Source organism: Hyperolius riggenbachi, chromosome 7 (genome assembly GCF_040937935.1).
Source record: "Hyperolius riggenbachi isolate aHypRig1 chromosome 7, aHypRig1.pri, whole genome shotgun sequence".
NCBI lineage: Eukaryota > Metazoa > Chordata > Amphibia > Anura > Hyperoliidae > Hyperolius > Hyperolius riggenbachi.
This window is the reverse complement of record NC_090652.1, coordinates 205,499,136-205,525,095: the sequence shown is the minus strand read 5'-3', so window position 1 is coordinate 205,525,095 and position 25,960 is coordinate 205,499,136. Positions and strand designations below refer to the sequence as shown.

The window sequence follows — 25,960 nt, the reverse complement described above, 5'->3', positions numbered from 1 at the left end:
GAAGTTTGGCCAGACCTAGAAGTTGCCGGCCACTTCGGGTTCTGGCCGGCCAATGTGCGAACTGGCTGCTGCGCTGCGGCCAATGTGAGAAATGCAATAATTCCTGTAAGGTTAATGTTATGTTGTGGCCGCAGTGCAGCGGGCAAATGTATCACATCTTTAGTTTATTCAATGAAATTAAGCCGCCGGCTTTTTCTCTGCCTCTCTCCTCCCCCCGCCTCTCTCTCCTTCTCTTATGGGCAGCGGGCGGGGGACACGCGTGTCCAGGAGAGTCGTTCGTCGCGGCAGGAGAGCAGAGCGGGGAGGCTGCAGACATTGCTTCTGCCAGCACCCGCTCTGCAAGAACGGCAGGATTCCCTGCCGCGACGAACGACTCCGGAGGGACACGCGTGTCCCCGCCCGGCTGCCCATAGGAGAGCGAGAGAGGCGGGGGGGGGGGGGGGGGGGGGAGAGGAGGAGAGAGAGGCAGATAAAAAAAGGCAGTTCGCACATTGTCGCCGGCTTAATTTCATTGAATAAACTAAAGAGGTGATACATTTGCCCGCTGCGCTGCGGCCACAACATAACATTAACCTTACAGGAATTGTTGCATTTCTCACATTGGCCGCAGGGCAGCGGCCAGTTCGCACATTGGCCGGCCAGAACCCGAAGTGGCCGGCCACTTCTAGTTCTGGCCAAACTTCGGGTTCTGGCCGTAACATATATAAATCTAGGACAGTTTTGGGCTCCTTTCACCTTATACATTGTGTTGGGATAGAATTACAACACAATGCTGCCGAAAAGTCCCAGCACATGTTAGAATTGCAATGCAAAGCATACAGTACTATTGAAAGTATGCTTCACTGCCACTGTAAATGTATATGTTAACCAGTAAACGCACTGCATGCAGCGTGATAGCCCTATGGAACCCACCACACCATACCGCAATAAATGCGATAGCCCCATAGGAATATCATTGCATCAGCTTTTGAAAAAAATAGATTGTATTTCTGAAATCTTGAATTTTTAATGTATTTTCTAAATTATGATAATAAATAGCAGCCTTTTTTTAACTGCATGATGACAAATATAAAATATTTTACATTTATTGTAGGAACCCCTCCCTTCCTTTCAAATTGCCGGGATTTTTCCGGCAAACTGGTGGAGTGGATGGTGTCCGGCAATGGAGGAATTGCTAATGGCTGCCCCCAGTATAACCCTAGCTATGAAAAGAGAAGGGTAAAAAGCATGCACTGAAATGATCATAGGCTTGAAGGAGTGTTTATTTATCTTTGCATGTGTCAGAGTGGTGCAACTAAATATTTTGAATTAAAAAAATGTTTGGTTTGGTTGCACTTTAAGGTGGCCACACACTATACACTAAAATGATGCGATTTTACGGCTATTCAATATAAACTATCGGATCTCCCCAAAAAAATTGAAAGCTTTTTTTTTTTCATTCGACTGAAAAATATGATCGGATTTTCCGTTTTTTTCCATTTTTATCTATCCGGAATGCCAGATATTTTTCTTCAATTTCTCTAAAGATTGTATGGTGTGTTAGATTGTTCATTTATTAACCACTTTAGGATCACAGGTTTTTTTCACCTTCAGGACCAGAGCAATTTCATTCGCCAATAACTTTATTGCTACTCATCACACGGACATGATCTATATATTGTTTTTTGCAAGACAAACTAGGCTTTCTCTGGGCAGTACTTTTTGCTAACCATTATTTTATTTATATGTATTTTGCAAGGAAGAAGTAGAAAAAAAATGAAAAAAAAAAATCACCATTCTCAGCTTTCAGCCATTGTAATTTAAAAATAAAATGTGCTATTGATGATGAAACAGACATTTGCTGATTTGTCCCGGTTATTACAACGTTTAAATTGTGTCCCTAGTACAAAGTATGTGTGTTTTTTATATTATAAAATTATTCCAAGACTTTAATTACAAAATCCACAGTAATGACATACATACACAGTAATGACAACACATTCCCTAAGGTAACCATTTATATATTTTTATTTTTTTTACAAGTGTTTTATTTTGGTAACTATGGGGTGGGGAGGAAGAGGTTAAAAATATATACAAAAAAACTATTTAATTATCCTATGGATTAGGGTGTTAGACTGTTTTTGGAAGTATTTTTACTTTTTGGCCACAAGATGGCGCTATGGAGTTCTTTGTACCGTAAATCTATCACGGAACGAAATGTTTACATTTTGTTTCTAGGGGGGATTTTTGTTAAAGAGAACCCGAGGTGGGTTTGAAGAATATTATCTGCATACAGAGGCTGGATCTGCCTATACAGCCCAGCCTCTGTTGCTATCCCAAACCCCCCTAAGGTCCCCCTGCACTCTGCAATCCCTCATAAATCACAGCCACTCTGCTGACAAACAGCTTGTCAGAGCTGGCTGTGTTTATCTCTATAGTGTCAGTCTGCTGCTCTCCCCGCCTCCTGCAGAACTCCAGTCCCCGCCTGCATCCCTTCCCTCCCTGCTGATTGGAGGGAAGGGACGGGGGCAGGGACCGGAGCTATGCAGGAGGCAGGGGAGCAGCTGAGACTGACACTACAGATGTAAACACAGCCTCACAGCACGGCTGTGATTTATGAGGGATTGCAGAGTGCAGGGGGACCTTAGTGGGGTTTGGGATAGCAACAGAGGCTGGGCTGTATAGGCAGATCCAGCCTCTGTATGCAGATAACATTCTTTAAACACACCTCGGGTTCTCTTTAATGAACACTGTGAGTCATCGCAGACTCAGTGATCGGGGATGGAAGCATTCCCTGATCACAGAGGGACAGGACAGTGGCGATTTTGGACGGGAGAAGTGCGGCGATGGTAAACAAACATACTGCAGACGCTTATCTACTGCAGGGGCCTAGATAAGCGTCTGCAGAATCCGGAAGTGGTTAATTATACACAATAATATGGAGTGTTGCACCAATATGGACAGCTGCAGATTCTGATCAAGGGGTATCCTAAGTCCCTAAGTATACACTGTATGGCAAAAATTAAAATGAATCATCAGACTGCGCTAAACTTCTAAATCCTTATTTTATTAAACACCATCAATTGGTCCCCTATAATGGTAAAAAAAACAACTATCTCATCCAATTTAATAGGAATGGAATAATAAATAATCTCATTCAATTTGATAAGAATAATAAAATAAGTGTGTACACGCTAAATATTTTCTGTAGATTAATTTTTATCAATTTTTCTACAGAAAATATTTAGTGTGTACACACTTATTTTATTATTCTTATCAACTTGAATGAGATTATTTATTATTCCATTCCTATTAAATTGGATGAGATTGGTTTTTTTTTTACCATTATAGGGGACCAATTGATGGTGTTTAATAAAATAAGAATTTAGAAGTTTAGCGCAGTCTGACAATTGATTTTATTTTTATTAACCACTTCACCACTGAGGGGTTTTACCCCTTGAGCACCAGAGCAATTTTCACCTTTCAGCGCTCCTTCCATTCATTCGTCTATAACTTTATCATTACTTATCACAATTAAATGAACTATATCTTGTTTTTTCCGCCACCAATTAGGCTTTCTTTAGGTGGGACATTATGCCAAGAATTATTTTATTCTAAATATGTTTTAATGGGAAAATAGGAAAAATGTGGGAAAAAAATTCATTATTTTTCAGTTTTCAGCCATTATAGTTTTTAAATAATGCATGCTGCTGTAATTAAAACCCATGAAATGAATTTGCCCATTTGTCCCGGTTATAAAACCGTTTAAATTATGTCCCTATCACGTTTGGCGCCAATATTTTATTTGGAAATAAAGGTGCATTTTTTTCAGTTTTGCGTCCATCCCTAATTACAAGCCCATAGTTTTTAAAGTAACAGTGTTGTACCCTCCTGACATAAATATTTAAAAAGTTCAGTCCCTAAGGTAACTATTTATGTATTTTTTTTAGTTGTAAATTTTTTTATTTTTTTTAATTACAAAAAATAAATAAAAATGGGGAGTGTGGGAGGTAAGGAGTTCATTTTTTGTGTATAAGTAATGTATTTGTATGTGAAAAATGCTTTAGGGTGTAGTTTTACTATTTGGCCACAAGATGGCAACAGTAACTTTTTGTTTAATGTGCGACCTCCAAGCGTCCTTCCGGACGCTTGGAGGAAGTACTAGGAGGCTGGGAACGGGTTTTTTCTTTTCACAATGATCGCGCTGCTTAGCGGAGAAGCAGCAGATCATTGCGGGGCTTAGATCAACGAACGGGAATGGATTTTCCCGTTCATTGATCTTCAGGCGAGCGGCCGGCGGCGTGTTTACGAGCGGGAGTGCGCGCTAGAGTGAGCGGGGAGCGCGGGCAGCGGCAGGAGCGCGGAAAGTACGGATTTCTCCGTCCCTGGGAGTGAAAGGATGGAAAAAGGGACGGAGAAATTTGTACGGCTGGGGGTAAAGTGGTTAATATACACACCCAAGCAATTTTCTCAGAGTTTCCAATCATTTTTATCATAATTGGGGAAACATTGAACATAGGTGTGTGGTGCATTGGTCATATTTTTTGAAATGTTACAATCAGTCAGAAAAATTGATTGCAATTCTTAAATTGAACAGATATTTAAAAATGGTATGGTGTGTGGCCACCTGTACAGTACAATTTATCTCCACTGATAACCAGTGCTGGTGAACCTTAATAAATCAGGTCTGTGATTTAGAATATTTTGTGGTACTTAAAATGTTACACACCAGGTTACATTTGGTATACAGTGTAAGGCTTCTTATAGCCATACAAGGAATGTAACAAATTAGAACATGGTTTGCACCTGTTTTGTGGTGAAGTGCAATTTTTACAACATAGATAAGATATAACATAAGAAGATAACCAAACTAACAGTACAATTATAACGTAGCACTGATTTTGTTGCAACCCAACTCCATCTGAGATATTTCATAAGTGCCTAGCAGTCTTGTTCATCTGGATCAGTGTTTGATGCTCTGCCAGGTAGCCATGCTCATCTACCAGAATTGTGACCAACCCCCACTGCTGCACATGCTTGTGTGAAACCTTTACTCACAGCACAGTCTCTAATACTCGGTCTCACCAAGGTACTGTGCCTGTCCTACTACTTTCAGGACTGTTAAAAAGTGATATAGATATGCAGAGAACAATAAGAATTGTATTTTTATAGCGCTTTTCTCCCTGGGGACTTCAAGGGCTGTGACCCTGCGTTCTGCAGCCTCAAAGGCTTAGGTAAAGAGGTGGCTTTTTAGCCTTTTCTTAAAGCTGTACAGATAGAGCCTCTCACACGGTTTGTGGAAAGGAGTTCCATAGAGTAGGGGCTGTATGGGAAAAGGTCCGAAGGCAAATGTTTTTAAGCAAATCCTGGGAATAACCAAATTCGTCTTTTTTGCAGAGCAGAGGGTACAAGGAGGGGCATATAGTAGCAATAGATCCGCTAAGTACTTGGGTCCAATGTGGTTTAGAGCCTTGAATGTCAGCAGGCAGATCTTAAAATAGATTCTCCATTTTAATGGCAACCAGTGAAGAGTTTGCAGTATTGGGGAGATATGTGAGCCATAGAGGGCACTGCCTAAGACTCCTGGCTGTTGCATTTTGTACTAGCTGTAAGGGGTGCAGAACTTTATCTGGAGATGCAATTAATAGGTAATTGCAGCAGTCCAGGCAATACAAATGCATGAACTAGAGTAGGTAGGTCTTCAGCTGGGATAAGGTGTTTAATTCTCTCTAAATTTCTCAGGTGGAATAATGAGGATTTGAGGACAGCTGATACCTGCTTTCTAAGTGTTAGCTTTCCATCCAGTATCACCCCCAGTGTTCACACAGTCTTTATACTGCACGCCTCTCACACAATTGTAAGCTTGAAGAGGGGAGACTTGAAATTTTTCCCATCATGTGTGGACTGCCTACCACCAACACCTCTGTTTTATCAGTTCAGCCTCAACCAGCTGCTGTTCATCCAGTGGATGCCACATAACATACAGATTATATGTGAAGAAATCTTTTACACAGTGATGAACAGCAGGGAATAAGCAGAGTGGCATTGGCAAGCTGGCACAGAAGTATACTGTAGACTGAGGTGGCATTCAAAGTATACAAACTAGCGTTTATAAATAACCATTTAATGGTTCTCAGATCTCTTCTACAGTCATACATATCCTCAAAAAAAAAAAAAAAAAAAAAAAAGGTTCAAACTAAAACTTTTGGATGAAGCATCATAAACATTCCTGTAATAAAAGTTATCAAAATGTTCTTAAGGGATATAGATCAGCTCTTAACATTGGGCAGTGAGAGGCACACTTTTCATGTCACCTGGATAGACTTTGCTCAGCAACATTCAACAGTTACAAATATTTATTATTGCCCAAAAGGGCAACACAGCTGAGAAAAATGTAGTTACTTGTGTAGTAAATGATCTGCAATGTATTTACATTTCTTTCAGCGGACTTGAGGCACTGCAATTTCCAAGATGGAGTGAACATTACTGGCAGACATAAAGCAGACACAGTAAACTTGCATACTTGTAAAAAGTCATCTGCAAGAGGTTTTTGTGTAAGTAGTTATTATGAAAATGTATATTGCTGCTTCTCCACTATAATACACCATTTTCGGCTGTTTGGCAGAATGGACAAATGTCCATAATTAAGGATTCATGCTCTATATAAGTCCATGATGTTTTTACCTGCAGCTAGGATGACAGGAAATGCAGTGCAGTCTGACCTACAAAATAACCTCTGTTGGAACACACACAGGTTACTGTATGCAGACATATGCCCCAACAGTGCTTCTCCAGAGCAGTGGGTAAAAATGTGTAACGCAATTATTGTTTTTACTGGAAAAAATAGTTTATATATTTTTTTTTTTCACAAGAAAGCATTATGGCAGCTAAATGCTTTAAAATCTTTGTACCCAGGAGTCACAATTTACAGATTTTTTTTTTCTTTTAAACAGGCAAAGTGAAAAAAAAATATAAAAAGCATAAAGCTCAAACTTTATACCCGAAAAGCCATTAAATAAAAAAAATAAACAGACACACAAGATGACAAAATGTGAGAATGTAATAAGCAATTCCCTTGCCATGTTTAAATACATGCATTTATCATTATACATTGAGAAAGATAATTAGGGTATTGATCTTCAGTACATTTCACCATTGTTTCCAGTTTCTGTACAAAATACAAGTGACCCCCAGTTTCTTGACTATGTTCGTATTACAATAGTAAACTAACAGGCAGTTTATAAACTTCTCCACAGCAATATATGAAATATTTTTCACCCTCCCAATAACTTTGCAATGGAAATCACTACTCTATAGTATATAAAATATTCAAATAACATATTGGGTCCTAAGAAAATCCATATTCTCATCCAGATTTTAAAACACCATGACAAAAAAAACAACCCCCAGATTACTGCAAAAATAGCAAATCATAAATGATGTATATGTGAAATAGAACGCTACTAAATATGATCTTTACCCATTTTTGTGTCTAAAATTGTCCCATGCTGTAAGCCTATCAATAAGTTAGAAAAACTACAATCATATGTGTGGAAACAAAAACAAACAACATGTTATTGTGTTCCTAAGTATTGTGAGAAATGTTATTTTCTAACCTTTGTAGTGAACAGAGATAAATCCTGCCAGTATTTTCAAACCTAGCCAATCTAGAAATCTGCACAGGAAGAGCATGCACATTCTCCTCCTGTGTAGGAAAAAAAAGGGTGTTAAAATACAATTACTAACACTTTATTTGTTAGCAGGTGGTCTAACACCTAGGTTCTCAACGTGTGGTACGGGTACCTCAGGGGGTACTTCTGATGGTTCCAGGGGGTACTCGGGCTTGATATATTTAACAAAAAATAACAAATTGAGAGTTTTAGAAAATAATAAATCTTATTAAGACAACACCAAATGAGTGTTTCAGATAATTCAGGAAATTGTTTAGAACCAATTAGCATGTACTACGATGAAATATATATTTGTCAAGGGGTACTTGTGATAATGTTTACTATACTAGGGGGTACTTGGTGAGTACAGGGTTTTAAAAGGGGTACATACCAATAAAATGTTGAGAAACCCTGGTCTACCAGACCTTTGCAGCCAGCAAACATTATTTAGACCAATAGCTAAATGACCACCACTTATTACAATGTAAATAAATAGTCCTGGCTAAGAAGGTCTATTAGACCATTCAGCCAGTAAAAACCAAGTTACCGGTGCACATTATTACTTTAAACACATTTTAGAAGCAGGATATAAAATTTCAAACAGTTTTATTGTGTCAATTTCAAAATCAGCCAGCTTTCACAAATTTGAAGACATCCAACTCATCTCTAGGAGAGTGCTTTCTCACCTGGTGCAACATTCATTATAATCAGATTGCTTATAGACCCTATACCCAGTGCTCCCCAACCCTGTCCTCAAGGTCCACCAACAGTGCATGTTTTGTGGAATTCAACAGAGGCAGTTAATTAGCTCTGCTGAAACACTAATTACCCCACCTGTGAATGTTTGTGGTTTCCTGCAAAATGTACTGTTGGTGGGCCTCGATGACAGGGTTGGGGAACTCTGCTACAGTACAAGAAATATATGTCACCTGAACCAAACTTCTAAAGTCCAAATCACTAAAATGGCAGCCATCCACATCTTGCTGAAAAATGAAACTAATCAATATATATTCATGGCTATTTCTATAGACCATACCAAGGAGCCATATTAAAATACAACTCCAGCTAAACATTCTAATCTCAGGTTTTAGAGAGGTTTGGATTGCTACTGCCATTTCATTCCTCGCTGTGGATAAATTCCAAGACAGACTAAGGACTCGATTCATCAAGACTTATCGAATCAATTACCGACAGCTCGGTAAAATAACAAATTCATCAAATAACAGAAGTCATAAAAGTTATCTACAACTGTTAGCGAGCATTCGGTAATCTTTCGGTAATGATGCGATAAAACGGAAGTGCAATTTATGAAAATGAAAGTGGGCGTGGTTTAGCATTAAATTTAGGATTAGTTATCTCCTTCACTGCTCTGTCGTTATTCCTGTCAGATCATTGCTGACAGAGAAGATGGAGCCATTTGAAGTGGTTATATATCCGCTGAGAGCGATTCAAAGGTGCAGAAAGGCAAGAATAAGGTTTAGAACTATATCAATTTGCAAGAGAATGGATTTATTTGCTATACCAGGACATCTGCATTTCTCTTGAATCATCTTTTAAGAGAACACAGGCAGTGCTAGGGTCAACTAAATTGCTGCACTACATTTTTTCAGAAAAGGCTCCCATCAAGCCGCAGCTGGCAAAATTGTGGGATTGTCCCAAGCCACTTCTAGAATCCTGGTCCAGGTGTTAAGCCCTATTCGGAATGTTACTATGTGGTGTTCAAAGGACTGCCTTTTTACCCACAATTCCACTGGAATCTTATGGCCTTGTGTTAAATGACCGCTGTAAAATGGAAATATCGACACGTTACCGAATGGTTAATGCATTGTTATCGATATTTTATCGAAGTCACACCGAATGCGGAAAAACCTTGATGAATACAACTAGAAATTGATAAACTTTCGAATTCGGTAATTTAACGAACTGGAAAAAGTTATTGCAAAGACAATGATGAATCAAGGCCTAAATCTGTCAGGACAAAGCAATAAAACAAACATTTTGTAACAATGTACGGTAAGTAGAGCCTAGCAGATTTGTATTGCTGCCCTCAAGGAAATGATGTGGATTCTACCCATCAAGCACAGAGCAGTAACAAGGCGGCAGTTTTTAATACTTCATACACTACTTATGAAGAGGTTTATGTTTTTTTAAGGTTGTGTGTTTAGTTGACTTCCGTGACTTCAATTTATTCAGTTAAACCAAAATTCAGTTTGAATAGAATCTTTAAATATGTGGAAGTAATATGCCAAGTAAATTACTGCAACAAACAAGATGAAATATTTTCTGATCTGCACTGTTAAAATATGTGAATGGAAAAAATCTCAATACATTGTGCTCATGTAACCGTTCTACAAGGAATTTAGACAGTTGCATGCTACTGGGGCCATAGAGGTCCACTGCAGCCCAATTAGAAATAGATGCAAAAGATTGGAATTATTTGTGCAGGATAACATAGCACTACCACTAACCCGAACTGAGACATAAGAGAAAGGCCTGATACAGACATCGGATTAGGGACTCATCAATCTACTTGTGCTGCTACTGAAACTGTTAAGGCAATGCTCACACCATAGTCTGTCATTTCTTGCTTATGAAAGCTTTGCAGGTTTGTTTGTATTTAAACGGTAAATTCTCTAGTTATTGCTAGTAATGCTATGGCAAGCACAGTAAATCAGGAAATAATGATTTAGAGTAGGCACACTAAGGTGTCTCTATAGGCTCTCAATAAACATCTCATAAAGGAACACATTCTTTAGAAGCAGTTTGCAAGAAAGCATCTGTGTATATTAGCAAGCGTTAAAAACAGCAATTAAAAGAGGCCTAACAGCAACAATATTAGGAATAAGAGTATATATATATATATATATATATATATATATTATATGTATATAAAGTTATCAATCTCTCTATGCTATTATTGGGATTTCATGTAGTGATGGGTAAGAAAAAAAAAATCAAAACCTCCTGAGATTACTGTCATACTGCAGACCACCTGCATGTTGTACAAGGTATAAAATGTCAGGCTACCAGCATATGCCACTGCCTCCTTTTGATTGTCTCCATTAAGTCATAATGCCACAAAATGGCATGAGACACAGTGAAATTTATTTGGTTATGGCCTTTTACCACAGACAGCCATAAAGGTACTTGCTGTAGAATAGTCAGATTTATTGGCAACTGCCATAAGTTACTCAAGACTCAATAAATAGCTGTAATAATCCAAGTATTAGCAAACTTAGCAAGAACTGGATAGAATAAAAAAAAATATGAACCCTACTTGCTCATATGAACAGTGTCAGTATTATAAATGGCTATAGTTTGTAAAAGTCTTTGGGGAGTCTTATCGATAAGTGTGCACTAAGTATAGTTTTTGTTTTTTTTAAATGTTGCTTTCAGACAACTGATATTTTTCTTCTTTGTATTTCCATGCCACTATAACTATGCATATTTTCTCATATAGATGTTCTTTCCGTTTAAGAAAAAGTTCACTTTGGTGCTCTATGCAGTAAACAAAAAGCCCTCAACCTGCAAGATTAGCAGATGAAGGCCCATCTTAGACCTTCAACTAAGGTACACATTAGCTAGCATCAATAGGAATATAGTGCAGCTGTGGAACAGTTTACAATACCTTGCAAACTGCAAGAAACTTACTATATACGCAACACAGGAAGAAACTGGTACAAATCAAATACTTGTAGGCTAGGTGAATACTCACAACCATCAGGTAGTCAGGAATAAGGGTGAAGAAGGGCTCATAATAATGTAATGTCATAGACCCTTTTTTTTCTTAAGATTTAAGACATTTTGAGTCCAACCAACAAACCTCAAGAACCCAAAACTGCCCTTCAGCAGCATAAAGTTCACTTTTGCTCAAATAACTTCCATCACTAGGTCTTTTAATAAAACAAAAATGAACAAAACAAGTGGTTCGATGACAATTATCTCCTTCAGTTCATAGATGTGGCTATCCACGGGCTTCTGCAGATCTGGGAAGCTCCATCGGATCTGGTCAGGGAAGTTGTTGTTCGGTTCTGCATGGTCATCACTCAGAATAGTGCATGATTGACTCCACATAGTTGCCTGGGAAAAGGCCAGTCACCCCATTCATGACGCCCTCGTACCAACCATCATCATTCTTCTTAATGACATATATAATGGCACCCTCTTGGAAGGAAAGCTCATCTTCTTTGTCTTTTGTATAATCATAAATTGCCACAACTGAAAGGAAAAAATAAGTACAGTAAGTGGTCTATTGTAAAGCTTTAGGATGTTATCAGAATTCTAGCGGTTTGTTCAAGCAGGAAAAGCTGCCATATACATTTTAGTTCATTATGCATTTTAATGTACCGCGCAAATTTAATTGTAACCTGTGATGCTAGGGTACCACTTTAGCCATTAAAGGACCACAGGCTTACCCTCCCTCCCCCCCCCCCCCCCCAGCGACCAGGCTATTTTTTTTTTACAATTTAGTGCTCTGCAGCTTTAACAGCTCACTGCAGAGCCATAAAACTTGGCACACAAATGAATTTTACTTGCTTTTCTTGCCACCAACAGAGCTTTCGGTTGGTGGCATCTGATTGGCGCTGTAACTTTTTTGTTCTTTATTATATTGTTATTGCAATTTATTAAAATTCTCTATTTTTCTTTAAATATTCCCTCCCTCCCTTGACAACCAATCACAGGAGATCGCCTCTCATGGGCATCAGCCTATGAGAGCGATCTGTGAGCTGCTCTAGGTAACAGCAGAGTGACAGGGCTGTCCCCAGTACAGTGCTTGGTGAGCCAACTTCCAGCCGCCAATCGGCGTTAGGCGATCGTAGGGTTAAACATTATTCTGTGACTTTTTAACTAATGAAAATGTTCATTTGAGACTTTCATAAGGTTGTTTTCATTTTAAAGCTAGAAGATTGTTGATATGTTCTAACTAGAACATATCAACAATCTTCTAGCTTTAAAATGGTTGTGCAGCCAGCCAGAGAATGTCAAAATATGCAAGCATACACAAATTGAAAGTTTATCACCATTGTCTTATGAGGCCATCTGGCAATTGTATAATCTTTATAAATTAATGTTATTTATAAATCTTTAGAAATTAATGCCTGGAGTATATTGTGCAAAAACCATATGTGCAAAGAAATGAATATGATCATAGACCAGGAACCTGCTGCAATTAGAAATGATGGGCAGTGCATATAAGGACCAGCAATGCAAGTCAAAAGAGTGTTATAAATACATATCCCTGAGCAGCATGTGGAGGCAGCAATGGAGTAAGGATGGAGGGAGGCACACAGGACATATGGTTTTTGCACAATCTAATCTAAAGTGCCAATGCCTGGAGTATATTGTGCAAAACCATTTGTCCAGTGTGCCTCCCTCCATCCTTACTCCATTGCTGCCTCCACATGCTGCCCTGGGATATCTATTTATACCACTCTTTTGACTTGCATTGCTGGTCCTTATATGCACTGCCCATCATTTCTAATTGCACAACAGCATGTTCCTTGTTTTTGAACATATTCATTTCTTTGCACATATGGTTTTTGCACAATATACTCCAGGCATTGGCACTTTAGATCAGGATTCTTCTGGACCCGGCCCTTTATTTATCCACATTGGGCTCAGTACCTGAACCCTGGTAATAGATGCAGCAAGCAGGGTTACTCGTGACAATAGGAGGTGAGGCATTTTTGATTGTCATTTCCCACATAATATTGTATTGTAGAGAGTTGCTGTATGCAATGTTATAATTGTTTTTTTTATGTATTTACACAGTGTTGAATAAAGATTTGTTACATTTTGAGATGGTGGTGCAGCTCCCTTTTTTTCCAGGATTTCTTTCTCTTCTTGGTTTCATGTTGATTATTGATCCTGGGGTTTGCACGCCGCAACTGTATGGGAGTGCGGATTGATACACAGAATTTGTTACATTACTATATCTGTAATTCACAGCTCTGTGACTCCATTTCAGGGAAAGTACAGACACATTCCAAATTAATTAGCAGGGCACATTACAGAAGTACATCATGAAAGCTAGATAAAAGTCCTAATATCTGGGGCAAAGTCATCCAGTAAGTCAGAGACAAAGGAATGCAAGACTGCAAAGGTGAGATGGAATACTGTTAGAAGAAAACTACTTGGAACTGTTCATAATGTGTATATATGCTGTATGATAAGCAAATACAATTTTTTTTTAATCTAAAATCAAATACTGACTGCGCCAATCCATTTCAAGGTATACTGTCAATCTATAGTTACTGTTAGGGCCCTTTTCCACTAGCAATCGCAATCACAAACGCCAGCGATTGCGATTTTTCATGAATTTTGTTATGCGATTGCAATTTGCGATTTTCATTTGCATTGCATTATCCCTCTAAAAATCGCTCCAGAAAGCGATTGTGATTTGCGATTTGCAAATCACATCACTATAGTGGAAAATACTTGGACAACTGTGTGTAAAAAAGAAAAAAATCAAACAATTCTCATTTACAGAGATATTTCTCCCACCCAGCATGGGTATGTGTGAGGGCATTCTGAGTGAGGGTGTGGGCGGGTGATTGGGTGCCCAAGGGGCAGATTAGGCTCTGATCTGATGGGTAGCAGTGACAGGGGGTGATTGATGGGTGATCACTGGAGGTTTTGAGGGAAGAACAGATGTAAACAATGCACTTTGGAGGTGATCTGAGGGTGGGTCTGCGGGCAATCTGAGCATGTGGGTGGGTGATCAGATGCCCGCAAGGGGCAGGTTAGGGTCTGATCTGAAGGGTGGCAGTGACAGAGGGTGATTGATGGGTGATTGACAAGTGATCAGTGGGTGAGTACAGGGGAGGATAGATGTATACAGTACACGTGGGGGGGGGGGGGGTCTTGGGAGGATCTGAAGGTGTGGGGAGTGATCAGGAGCACCCAGGGGGCAGTTTAGGACCTGATCTGTAAAACAGCATTGACAGATAGTGACAGGGAGTGATTGATGGGTGATTAGGGGGGTGATTGGGTGCAAACAAGGGGTCTGGAGGGTGAGCAGGGGGGGGTCTGAGGGGTGCTGTGGGCGATCAGAGGGCAGGGGGGGACAGGATCAGTGTGCTTGGGTGCATACTATGGTGGCTGCAGCCTGCCCTGGTGGTCCCTTGATCACTGGGCCTGCCAGGGCAGGAGGCAGCCTGTATAATACGCTTTGTATATATTACAAAGCATATTATACGCTTCCTATGTGGCGATCAAGGGGTTAATAACCCCCAAGCGCTCCCGTACGGCCGGCGGGTTATCGCGCCAGGTGGGCAGAGCCTATTGGTGGCGGTAGATCGCGTCACTAGTGACGCGATCACCGCATAGCCACGCAAACCCGCAGGTCAGCCTATCGGCTGACAGCAGTCCTTTAGGCCCAGGCATTGCGTCAGCCGATCGGCTGACAGCAGTCCTTAAGTGGTTAATGAGTTAAAAGATAAACTGGGCAATACAAATGCACTTACTATGAGTTGGCAAAATCAAGCATAAATCCGGGCTTGGAAGGCCCTTACAACAGCATCCCACAGTGGGCAACCTGGGAACTGCTGTGGCCAGTGGCAATTTGAATCTAGTTGGAGGGATGATTGAGGGTGCCTGCTGTGGATGCCACAACACGTTTCGTCATATCAACACCTCCATCAGGTGTGATGAAACGTGTTGTGGCCTCACCGGCACATGTTAGCTCCATGGCAGGTACCCTCGATCCTCCCTCCAACTGGATCTCAATTGGAGTGTAATTAGGGCACATGTGGCTCGAAGCCGCGGTAGTGCAGTAGCCGGCTATGGGCCAGCTTTGCAGGGATTGCCGCATGGTTACAGCACTACTCCAGGGGGCTGCAAAAAGCCCCAGGTAAGTTAAAATCTTTTTGTTTGTTTTTCACTTAAGATTCCCTTTACACTTGTGATAGTGTACCTTTAAAATGAGAACGTTTAAGCTTACATACAGGTAAATCTAGAAAAATTACAATATCAAGCAAAAGTCCATTCATTTCAGTAATTCAACATAAAAGGTGACTCAAATATATAAAATAGGAAACCTTTGCAGGTGGAGTCTGACACACTGCACCTAGAATATTGAACATTTTCACAATATTCTAACAGCCTGAGATTTTTGGGTTTTCATAAACTGTAAGCCATAATCAAAGTTATAGCAAATAAAGGCTTGAACTATCTCGATTTGCATTTAATGAGTCTATTTCATATATTCGTTTCAGTCTTTAACCCTCCTGGCGGTTTGACAAAATCCGCCAGGGGGCAGCAAATACGTTTTTTTTAATTTTTTTTTTTTTTTCATGTAGCGAGACGAGGTCTCGCTACATGATAGCCGCTGCTCAGCGGCATCCCCCCAGCCCCTCCGATCGCCGCCGGCGATCGGAGATCAAGAGATCCCGTTCAAAGAACGGGATCTCTTGAAGGGCTTCCACCGTCGCCATGGCGACGGGGCGGGATGACGTCACAGACGTCGTGACGTCAAAGGGGACTCCGATCCACCCCACGGCGCTGCCTGGCACTGATTGGCCAGGCAGCGCACGGGGTCTGGGGGGGGGGGGGGCGGCTGCGGCGCGACGGGTAGCGGCGGATCGGCGGCGATCGGACACTGCACGCAGCTAGCAAAGTGCTAGCTGCGTGCAGCAAAAAAAAAAATTATGCAAATCGGCCCAGCGGGGCCTGAGCGGTGCCTCCCGGCGGCTTACCCCGAGCTCAGCTCGGGCTTACCGCCAGGAGGGTTAAGGTGAATTACTGAAATAAAATGACTTTTGCACAATATTCTAATTTAACTAGTCAAATCATGTAGTGCATCTTGCCGCTGCTCCTTGTCGCTCCTGAGCCTCACAATCAGCTGGTTTCATTTTCATTGAAAAAAAAATGTCTGTGATCCTGGGGTCACGACGCTGCAGCCCAATCTCTGCTTCTTTCCCAGAGCACAGAGAGGAGGGGAAGCAGTGAGGAGGGGCAGGTGAAAGGCAATGAATAGGCAAGAAGAGGCATTAAAAGGGCTGTTTGAGGCTGGAGTAGGCATCCTTCTCCTGCAAGGAATGCACTTTCCTTTGCTCAAGCTGTCGTCAAGCTCCATGTCAGCAATTTTAGGGCAGTAGTGCAGTGGCCAGGGGGTGTGGAATGCAGAAAAGGAAATACACAGAGGTATGTAATTTACTATCCAACATGCCTCTGTGCCCCAATTGATCTGCCAACTCCACCTCGGGTACACTTTAAAGAGACTCACACAATTTTGAGCCTTATTTCTTCTATCCTATACGTTCCTATAGCTGTTCTAATGTGCTCTGTCTTACTGCAGCCTTTCCTAGTTGCACAGTGGCTGTGTTATCTCTGTTATATGATCTAATCTCTCCTCTATCGGGTCAGTCGGGCTCAGGCAGTAAGGCTGGAATGTGCTGTGCTGCTTGTGATTGGATAGAAACTATACACACCCTCTCCAGGCCCCCTGCACACTCTGTATGACTCACACACTGAGCTACTCTCAGCCTATCACTTGCTATGTCTTGTTTGTAAACACTGCATACAAATGGCAATTACAAGCCAGGATTGCAGCAGGGAGTGGCAGAAACCGCACAGAGGGGCCCAGGAGAACATAATGAATAGAATGGTATGCTTTTTATTGTAAGAATTTTACAGTACAGATTCTCTTTAAGGTGTGCACATCGCTTTAGTTCACACATGACTACAACTCTATTACTTAAAGGGGATCCTGGGGTAAGAAGGGCATGGAGGCGGCCACATTTATTTCTTTTTAAACAATGCCAGTTGCCTGGCAGTCCTCCTGATCTTGTGTGTGTAATACATTTATCCATAGACCATGAACAATCATGCAGCAGATCAGGTACTCTTACCAACTTGAGGTTTTACTGGATTAGCCATATGCTTGTTCCAGGGCTTTGACTCAGACACTACTTATGCCAGAAGAGCAACAAAGCTGCCAGACAACTGGCATGGATTACAAGGAAATTACTATGGCAGCCTCCATATGCCTCCCACCTCAGGCTCCCTTTAAAGAGAATCTGTACTCTAGAATTCTTACAATAAAAAGCATACCATTCTATTCCTTATGTTCTCCTGTGCCCCTCTGTGCTCTTTCTGCCACTCCCTGCTGCAATCCTGGTTTGTAATTAACAGTTTTAGGCAGTGTTTACAAACAAAAGACTGGCTTCTAACCAGAGTATCATAGGCTGAGAACTAGCTTACTGTGTGACTCATCCAGAGCTTGGAGGGTGTGTGTAAAGCTTTTGCCAATGACAAGCAGTGCTGCACATTCCACACATTCCAGCCTCAGCCCGACAGACATGACAGAGGAAAGGAGATAAGATTTAATACAGAGACAGTGCTAGTAGGAAAGGCTGCAGTAAGACAGACCACATTAGAACAGTAATAGTAACTTATAGGACAGAAGAAATAAGGCTCAAAATTTTGTTACAGAGTCTCTTTAAGTTAGCCAGGCTCTATGTCACTTCCCTATGATCTATTGGTCCACTGAGTCAAAGGAAAATGTAGTGTAGTGCCTAACTGGCTTGGGGTGGCTAAGATTTCCCATTTTAAGCAATAATGGTTGCGATTTTATTGCAAGATGGGGGAAATTGCTCATATACGTTTCAGTGTGTAAATCTTTCGTAGAAATACAAACTATGAAAATAGTTTGAATGGAACACAGTTTGTTCCCTATACAATGCTTTTTTTCCACTTCATAGAAGGTGGGATTCAAACGTTACTGATTAATATTTACCTTTTTCTAAGTAGTTTCTAGGTGCCCATGGAGGATCTTCCTCAGCATATGGGTCACTGTACTCGACTACTGCAGCCTCCTCCTCTTCATAGTCTTCCGGAGGTGGGGGTGGGGGAGGGGATTCATCAAATACAGGTTCCTCTGCTGGAGGAGGTGGAGGTGGTGTTTCTGAAACTATTTAAAATAAATGTTACAAGAAAAGAAATGAGAATCCCTAAATGTAGACAGATAGTCTGCACATACACACCAGACAATGTAAGCGGACCTCCAATGTAAAAATAAAATAGACACTATTAGCAAAGGCAGCAAAGTAGCAGGAAAAATGTCTAAGGGCTTGTTTCCACTATTGCGGTGCGGAATCGCCTGGATTCCACCGCTGATGAAATCGCATGCGGATGCGATTTCCCATGTGTTTTTTGCCGCGAATTCGCATAGGTGAGGGTATATGCGAATTTAACCATGTCACTGCCTGTTTGAATTACATTGGTACCTATGCAAATTCGCATGCGAATTCGCATGAAAATTCGCATACCATAGCCGCATGCGAATTTCCTATTAAATACATTAGCGGCGATTCGCATGCATTCCACTCGCAGGCGAATTCGTTGGCTCTTTTGTGAGTTTTTTTACCGCTGAAAAAAACGCACATCACCAACGCAACAGTGGAAACAGGCCCATCCACTTGCATACCATGTGCGAATCTGCATGCGTTGGACGCATGCGGATTCGCGATAGTGGAAACGAGCCCTAAAAACTGACCACGTGCGCCATAAAATCCATTTTATTTCTGGTTAGCTTCGCTCTCTTTCTGAAAAACTGCCATGATGGTTTTTTGTCACTACTGTGAAGAGATTGTGTCATCTGTGTGGGGGAAGTGATGTTATAGTGTGGCCTGTTAGAGGTACTCTGCCTCTACCTGTGCCACTTATGCTAGCTCACAAAGGAGAGGTGAAGAGAGAAGTAGTTCCACAAACAGCATGTTGCAGTACAAAGCTGCCACAATGCTTCCCCCTGCTGCCGAATTAAACTATTTGCTGCACTGGGTAAAAAAAAGGAGGCAGAGCAGTCATAGTAAGTGTCATTTTCACTTTGAAATTTACAGTGGAGATCTACTTTATTCCCCATTCAGTACAAGGCAAATAGCATTGAAACATACTTAAAGGTCCCCTGAATTCCAGATTGGACCACAGATGTGATGATTATGGGTACCCGGCTTCAGCAAAGAATGCAAACCAGTTTTACTGGTCCAATAGACATGTACAGATAAGTTAAAGTCACTATTACTTTTCTTGTTGATAAATGATCATTCCCCAGTTTACCTGACTCTTATTTGGTACACATAAAGAAATGGTTTTTGCTTCTCTATTTCCCCTCAGACTTAACTACTGCAGTCTGATTGGCTAAAGCCTCTTTCCCTTTTGTTTTCCCCTCCCACACCTCTCTTCCTCTCTGATTTGCCATTATTTCTCATGCTGAGACAATGCACATTCTATAGCGAAGGGCTGGCAAAGCAGGCAGAGGAGAGTAGGGCAGATAATGAGATCAGGATTGGCTTCAAAATGGTCACACTTAAAATGGGAAATGCCAAGGAGAATTTTCTCTTTTTTTACTGTAGAAAAATCACTAAAATCAAAACGTGGACAGTGCATTACATATGTTATGTAAGTAAAGCAAGTATTTATCAACTTATATATGTTTTTGTTTTTATCTGAGATAGTATGCCTGACAGCTCCTCTTTAATAAGAGTAAAATATGTGGCGGTCTTCCTGTTTATCACCAAAACTATCTACTAAGTAAACCAAACTGGGTTAAAAAAAAAAAAAAAAAAAAAAAAAAAAGGTAGCTGCAATGCTACATTTTCCGTGGAACCTAATAAAGTACATTTAGTTAAAGTTAGAAATTAAATTGCATCACCAGACAGACTAAAGTCCTTATCAAATTATTATGAAAGATATCTTATTACAGTTAATACCTCATGATTAATGTAATCTATAACAAAACTAACATTTTAATAAATATATTAATGCTAAATGACAAATGTTACTTGTAAGTAGGGCAATGACTTTACCTTTATACATGCAAACAACAGACTTTTCTAAACACTTACTATTTTCTTGAACTCTAGCCACGAATCCCATCAGAGGTAACTGTGGAGTTACCTGTAGTATAGAAGGAGGAGGAGGAGCATGTGATACTGTGAGGAAAGGAGACATCATTAGCCGACCACTCAAAGATGTATCACTGCATTCACTTCCAAAAACATGAAAATCATTAACTGTAATGCATAGAATTGCACATCACAAATTACATTTTTGGTATTTTTTTAGAGCCCTGTTTGCTGGACGGATTGGCAAGTGTTGTAAGTTGGAGATAGACTTTACTTTGCTTAGTAAAGGTAAGACAGCTCCATAGAGAGCATGAATTTGTTGTGTCGAAGTTGGAGACTGCTTTTTAGGATATTACACAATGATATTTAGACACCAGCAGGTGGAGCTCCAACAATATCACGTAAGCAATTAATAGAAAAAGAAACCTTGGTAATTAAAATGTTTCTTTGGCGATATAACAATTTCCTTTAATGAGGAACTCCAGTGAAATAAACGTAATGAACAAAAGTGCTTAATTTTTACAATAATTATGTATAAATGATTTAGTCAGTGTTTGCTGCGTTTGTTGTAAAATCTTTCCTTTCCCTGTTATTTCCCACAATGCAACAAGGCTCCCACAGTGTGATGTCCTGACATCACACTGTGGGAGGGTTTTCAACACAATATCAGCCATACAGAGCCCCGTAATGATCCATTTGAGAAAAGGAAAAGATTTCTCGTGGGAAAGGAGGTATCAGCTACTGATTAGGAAGGAGTTCAATCCTTGGTCACAGTTTCTCTTTAAACTCCATTATCTAAACTGCAATATTACTAAAATAAGAATTAATATACATACACAGCACACATTCAAATAAATTATTAATACAGAAAAAATAAACTGTATGCCAGGGACCACCATGTATAACTTCTACAATTCAGTGAATGGAGTTTTGTAATATCCACTGGTTCCTGCCTGGAGGTAACAAAATGACAAGTGAGCATCATTCAGAGAAGTGTCTAGAGATGTACAGACATGAAACATTTGGTGGTCTAAAATGTATATTTGGCCCTTCAGTCTGATAAACTGTACAGGCAACTCCCCTCTAATGCACTCATAACACAGGTAACAAGCAATCAGCAGCAGAGGAAGTTTTTAGCCTATTGCTTTCTCTCCTAGTACTGTGTAAAGCAGCGAGAGTATGAACTTGCACAGGCTACTACTAGAGAAAAGTGTTTCTAAAACCTGCCCCCACAACTCCCTAATCGTGCATGCTTTACAGGCAACCTCACCCATGCCTCAGCTACATGGAATCTACCTAGCTGAGACACCAACTACCCACCTGGGCAAAACATGCACTGTTGGGGAATCACAAGGACAAGTTTGAGAATCACTACTAGAATGACCAAAACACAGAGTTTAAAGCTGGCCATACACTGGTCAATTTTTAAAGTCAATATCCTGCTGGTTTGATTATTCTGCCAGATAAAATCTGCCAGAAATCAATGCCCTAACATGCCAGCCTTATTGGCTGATTTAATCAGTCCATTGTACAGGACATAAGATACTAATCCATCAGTGGTGGGTGAGCTGCAGATGGACATCCCATCGTGTTGCACTGCATCAATTAGATATATTTGTTTATAGATTTAATGCTGAAATCAATAAAAAATGTGCAGTGTGTGGAGGGACTGGATCAGATAATCTTTCTCTCAGCAAATTATGATCTGAGAAGGTTCAATCTTTTGACCACACTGACCTGTGTATGGTCATTGGTCAGCCTAATACGAAACAAGGGAAACAATCCACTCATAGATTTGTGTGAGGCAGTCAAGAGACATTCTTACATCTGCAATACAAAAAGGGCACCACACTAACTTGTCTTAGGCCTCTTTTCTACGGACAGTTGATAGGCAGTGAAATGCCTCTCAAACTCTCACAACTGTCTGCTGCTGCTTGATAACTGCTCACTGCTGCTTGTTAACTACTTGCTGAGCACACAGTTCAACTGTCCGTGAAAAAGAGGTCATAGTGCCCGTTTCCACTACATGCAGTGCAATGTGGCTACATAGCGGCATTGCACTGCAGCCAAACAAACCAAATCATGGCAATGGAACAGTTTCAATTGCATGTTGGTTATCCGGAGTGATGCAGAGCGAACAGAGAATCTGCAGCATAATGCAGTTTCCCGCACGTCCGCATCCGCCCCATCTCCTTTATTCGGGGGATGTGGAAGTGAAGCGAATGGGAGAGGTATCGACCTATATGTAAGATCTACGGCTCTGCCGAGAGAGTCATATTTGGCTTTGATGGTTACAATTGAGCATGCAAGTATGGTGCGGTGTAAAGGCTGTATGGGAATTGGCCACTTCTTTTGTCACAGCTACTTTTTAGATCAACAGTTAGGATGAGTATTTAATAAAGCATGGTTTTTGAAAGTAATGCTACTGGATTTATTGACACGCACACCCCTCCACCTTCATAGCTTCATCAGTGTTTTACATAAACATTCTAGAATGTCTGCTACAAATTATTCTGTAACACAATGGAGCTTACTAAAACCCTTTTTCAGCACAGATCAGTTTTATTGTAGGCAAACAATATTTTGACAGCTATATCAAACAATTACAAACAATAAAGGTCGTTGCAGATACATCTTGACAAGTATGCGTGTAAAAAAATGTATGATGACATATACTGCCTAATTCTTACTCTCCAATGTTCACTTCTAACCAAAACACAAAGTGCAACCTGCATGCTTCAAATCCCTACACTAGTCATTCTGGAAGGGCTTGGAATAAAAACTGATTTTTTTTATTTATTTAGTTTTTATATAGCACAGACATCTATCAGAGATGAATGACTCATCTCCAATTACCTTCTCAAGATGCTTCATATCATTAGATGTTTTACTTGCATAATGGCAGTGCATTCGTCAGACTAAATAAAAATCTGCAGTCACATTCATCTGCAGTACAATTTCTACTCATGTCTGTAGTGGTGGCAGAGGGGTTTGCCCTAGTAACATCATGGGTATTAGCCTAAATTCTGGTAGGGTTTGCAAACCAATGACCTCATGTACGGTAATTTATCTCATGAGGTAATGACATTTAGCAATTCTGGTACATTTAACTCATGTTTTACCTCATGCTGTAAATTTTAGTCATGAATTACCTCATGCGGTAAAATATGCGGTAATTTGTGCAGTATTTTACCGCAAATCAAAATTCTCATGATGAAAAGGGGGCGTGTTAACACAAAATTTACTGTTCAGTTTAAGACCTCTCTGTACCTGGTTTTATCCTCATTTAAGTGAGAAAACATAGATAAAAATGAGTGAGGGCCTTAGGTTAGAGTGAGTGTTAGGGATAAACAATGAGATGCAAATGTTTCCGAGTTGATGCAAGTTTATGCAACTTTTTTTTTGCAAATATATGTAGCTTGAAAAATGGACCAATAAATTTAAACCTAGGTTGCATATAATTGCATAAAATGATGTATACATTTGCATCAACTCAGAAAAATGTGCATCTCTGATCATTCTTAGCGAGTGTGCCGAGTGTGTGGGCCTGAAATGAGAGCGAGTGTGCTGAGAGTGAGGGATTAAGGTTAAGAGTGAGTGTGGGCCTGAAATGAAAGTGAGTTTTGAGAGTGAGGACCCAAGGTTAGAGCGAGTTGTCCCAGTATTAGTTAACCCTCCTGGCGGTTGATTTTTTTCTGCAAAATATGCAGAAATCCTTTTTTTTTTAATTTGTTTTTATTTGTTTCATGTAAAGCTACCAGAGTGGTAGCTACATGAAACACCACTAGAGGGCGCATGTGTCCCTCTAGTGCGATCGTCGCCGGCATCAATAGCAAACAGGGGAACGTGTATAACGCGTTCCCGTTTGGCTTCTCCTGTCGCCATGGCGATGATCGGAATGACGTCATGGACGTCAGCCGACGTCCTGACGTCAGACGGCTCAGATCCAGCCCATAGCGCTGCCTGGAACTCATTGGTCCGGGCAGCGCAGGGCTCTGGCAGGGGGGCCCTCTTCCGCCGCTGCGTGCGAGCGATCGCCGCAGAGCGGCGGCGATCAAGCTGTACGCGCGGCTAGCAAAGTGCTAGCTGCGCGTACAGCACTTTAAATGGCGCAAATCGCCCCACCAGGGGCTGAGATATCTTCCTGCGCAGAGCTCGGGCTTACCGCCAGGAAGGTTAACCAGCTATACTTGCCCCAGTATACCTTAGTCAGCTATAGTTGTCCCAGTATAGGAAGGCCAGCTTTAGAAGCCACAGTATAGATAAGCAAGCTATAGGTGCCACAGTATAGGTAGGTTAGCTATAGGTGCAACAGTATAGGTAGGTCAGCTATAGGTGCCATGGTATAGGTAGGTCAGCTATAGGTGCCACAGTATATGTAGGTCAGCTATAGATTCCATAGTAAAGGTTAAAAAGGCATAAGTTAACCCATTATAGGTTAAAAAAAAAAAAGCGTATTTATATTTTTAAACCCCCGTCTTCCCACCACCCTCCCAATTCCCTGATGGCGCTGGGAGATCAGCATAGAGTATTACTCACTATGGCTCTCTCCAGCGATAACTGTACATCCTTCACTGCCATACAGCTGAGGGCTACTGTTCACAGTACCAGGAACACGGCTTGATGACCAAGTGATGACCAAGCTGGGTGGCTGTACAGCGGTGGAGGATAGCACAATACAAAGGCTTGGCAGATGAGCTTTTTTCTTCACTAGGTTTGTAAAAACCAACAACAAGGGGACACGATATGTATATGGAGGAAAAAAAATGTTTTGCCATTGATTTAGAAAGGGGTTCTCTGCAGCAACAAAACATTTGTAAACCGCTTTTCTCCTATAGGACCCAAAGTGCATAAGCTTGTCTCAGACATAGTGATGGGTACAGGTGGAAAAGTTATGTGATCATAAATGCTAGACTAAACAGGTAGCTTTTTAGTTCTGATTGAAATGGGTCCAGAGTTGGAGCTGTCTTAAGTTTGGCAAAACATTCTACAGGGTAGGGGCTACATAAAGCTCTGGCACCAAAGGTTTTTAGTTGTACTCTGGGGTGTTCAAGTTATTGGATCCTTTTAATATGAGGTTGTGGGAGGTGTGACGCAGTTGCAACAAATCCTTCAGGTATCCAGGGCCTAGGTTGTGTAGGGATTTGAATGTTCGCATGCCAATTTTGAAAAGGATTCTTCATTTTATGGGTAGCCAGCGTAGTGAGCAAAGGATTGGTTTTATGTGGAAATGGCAGGGTTGGCTTATTAGTTTTACGGCAGCATCCTGTACTAGCTGCAGGTGGTGTAGGTCTTTATTTGGAAGGACTGCATAGAAGGTAATGCAATAGTCCAGCCGTGACGAAGGCGTAAACTAGGGTTAGAAAATTCTCAGAATGAATGAGGTGCTTAATTTTTGCAATATTCCTTAGGTGAAAGGAGGAATGTTTTACAACAGCTAAAATGTGATTACTGGAGTTTAATTCT

The 25,960-nt window shown here is 40.8% G+C and overlaps 1 protein-coding gene across 28 annotated transcripts in view; it reads right to left on the bottom strand.

The window, feature by feature from the left end:
- Window positions 1-7,021: 7,021 nt before the first annotated feature.
- ABI2 (abl interactor 2) overlaps window positions 7,022-25,960 on the bottom strand; it is a 189,195-nt gene continuing 170,256 nt past the window's right edge. For all 28 annotated transcript variants that reach the window (XM_068245040.1, XM_068245035.1, XM_068245036.1 and 25 more), the window contains 3 exons: window positions 20,495-20,581; window positions 18,388-18,561; window positions 7,022-11,867 (listed from right to left, as the gene is read on the bottom strand). In XM_068245040.1, the coding sequence (XP_068101141.1) occupies window positions 11,692-11,867; window positions 18,388-18,561; window positions 20,495-20,581 (437 nt within the window). In that variant the 3' untranslated portion in view covers window positions 7,022-11,691. The remainder of the gene's footprint in view (window positions 11,868-18,387; window positions 18,562-20,494; window positions 20,582-25,960) is intronic.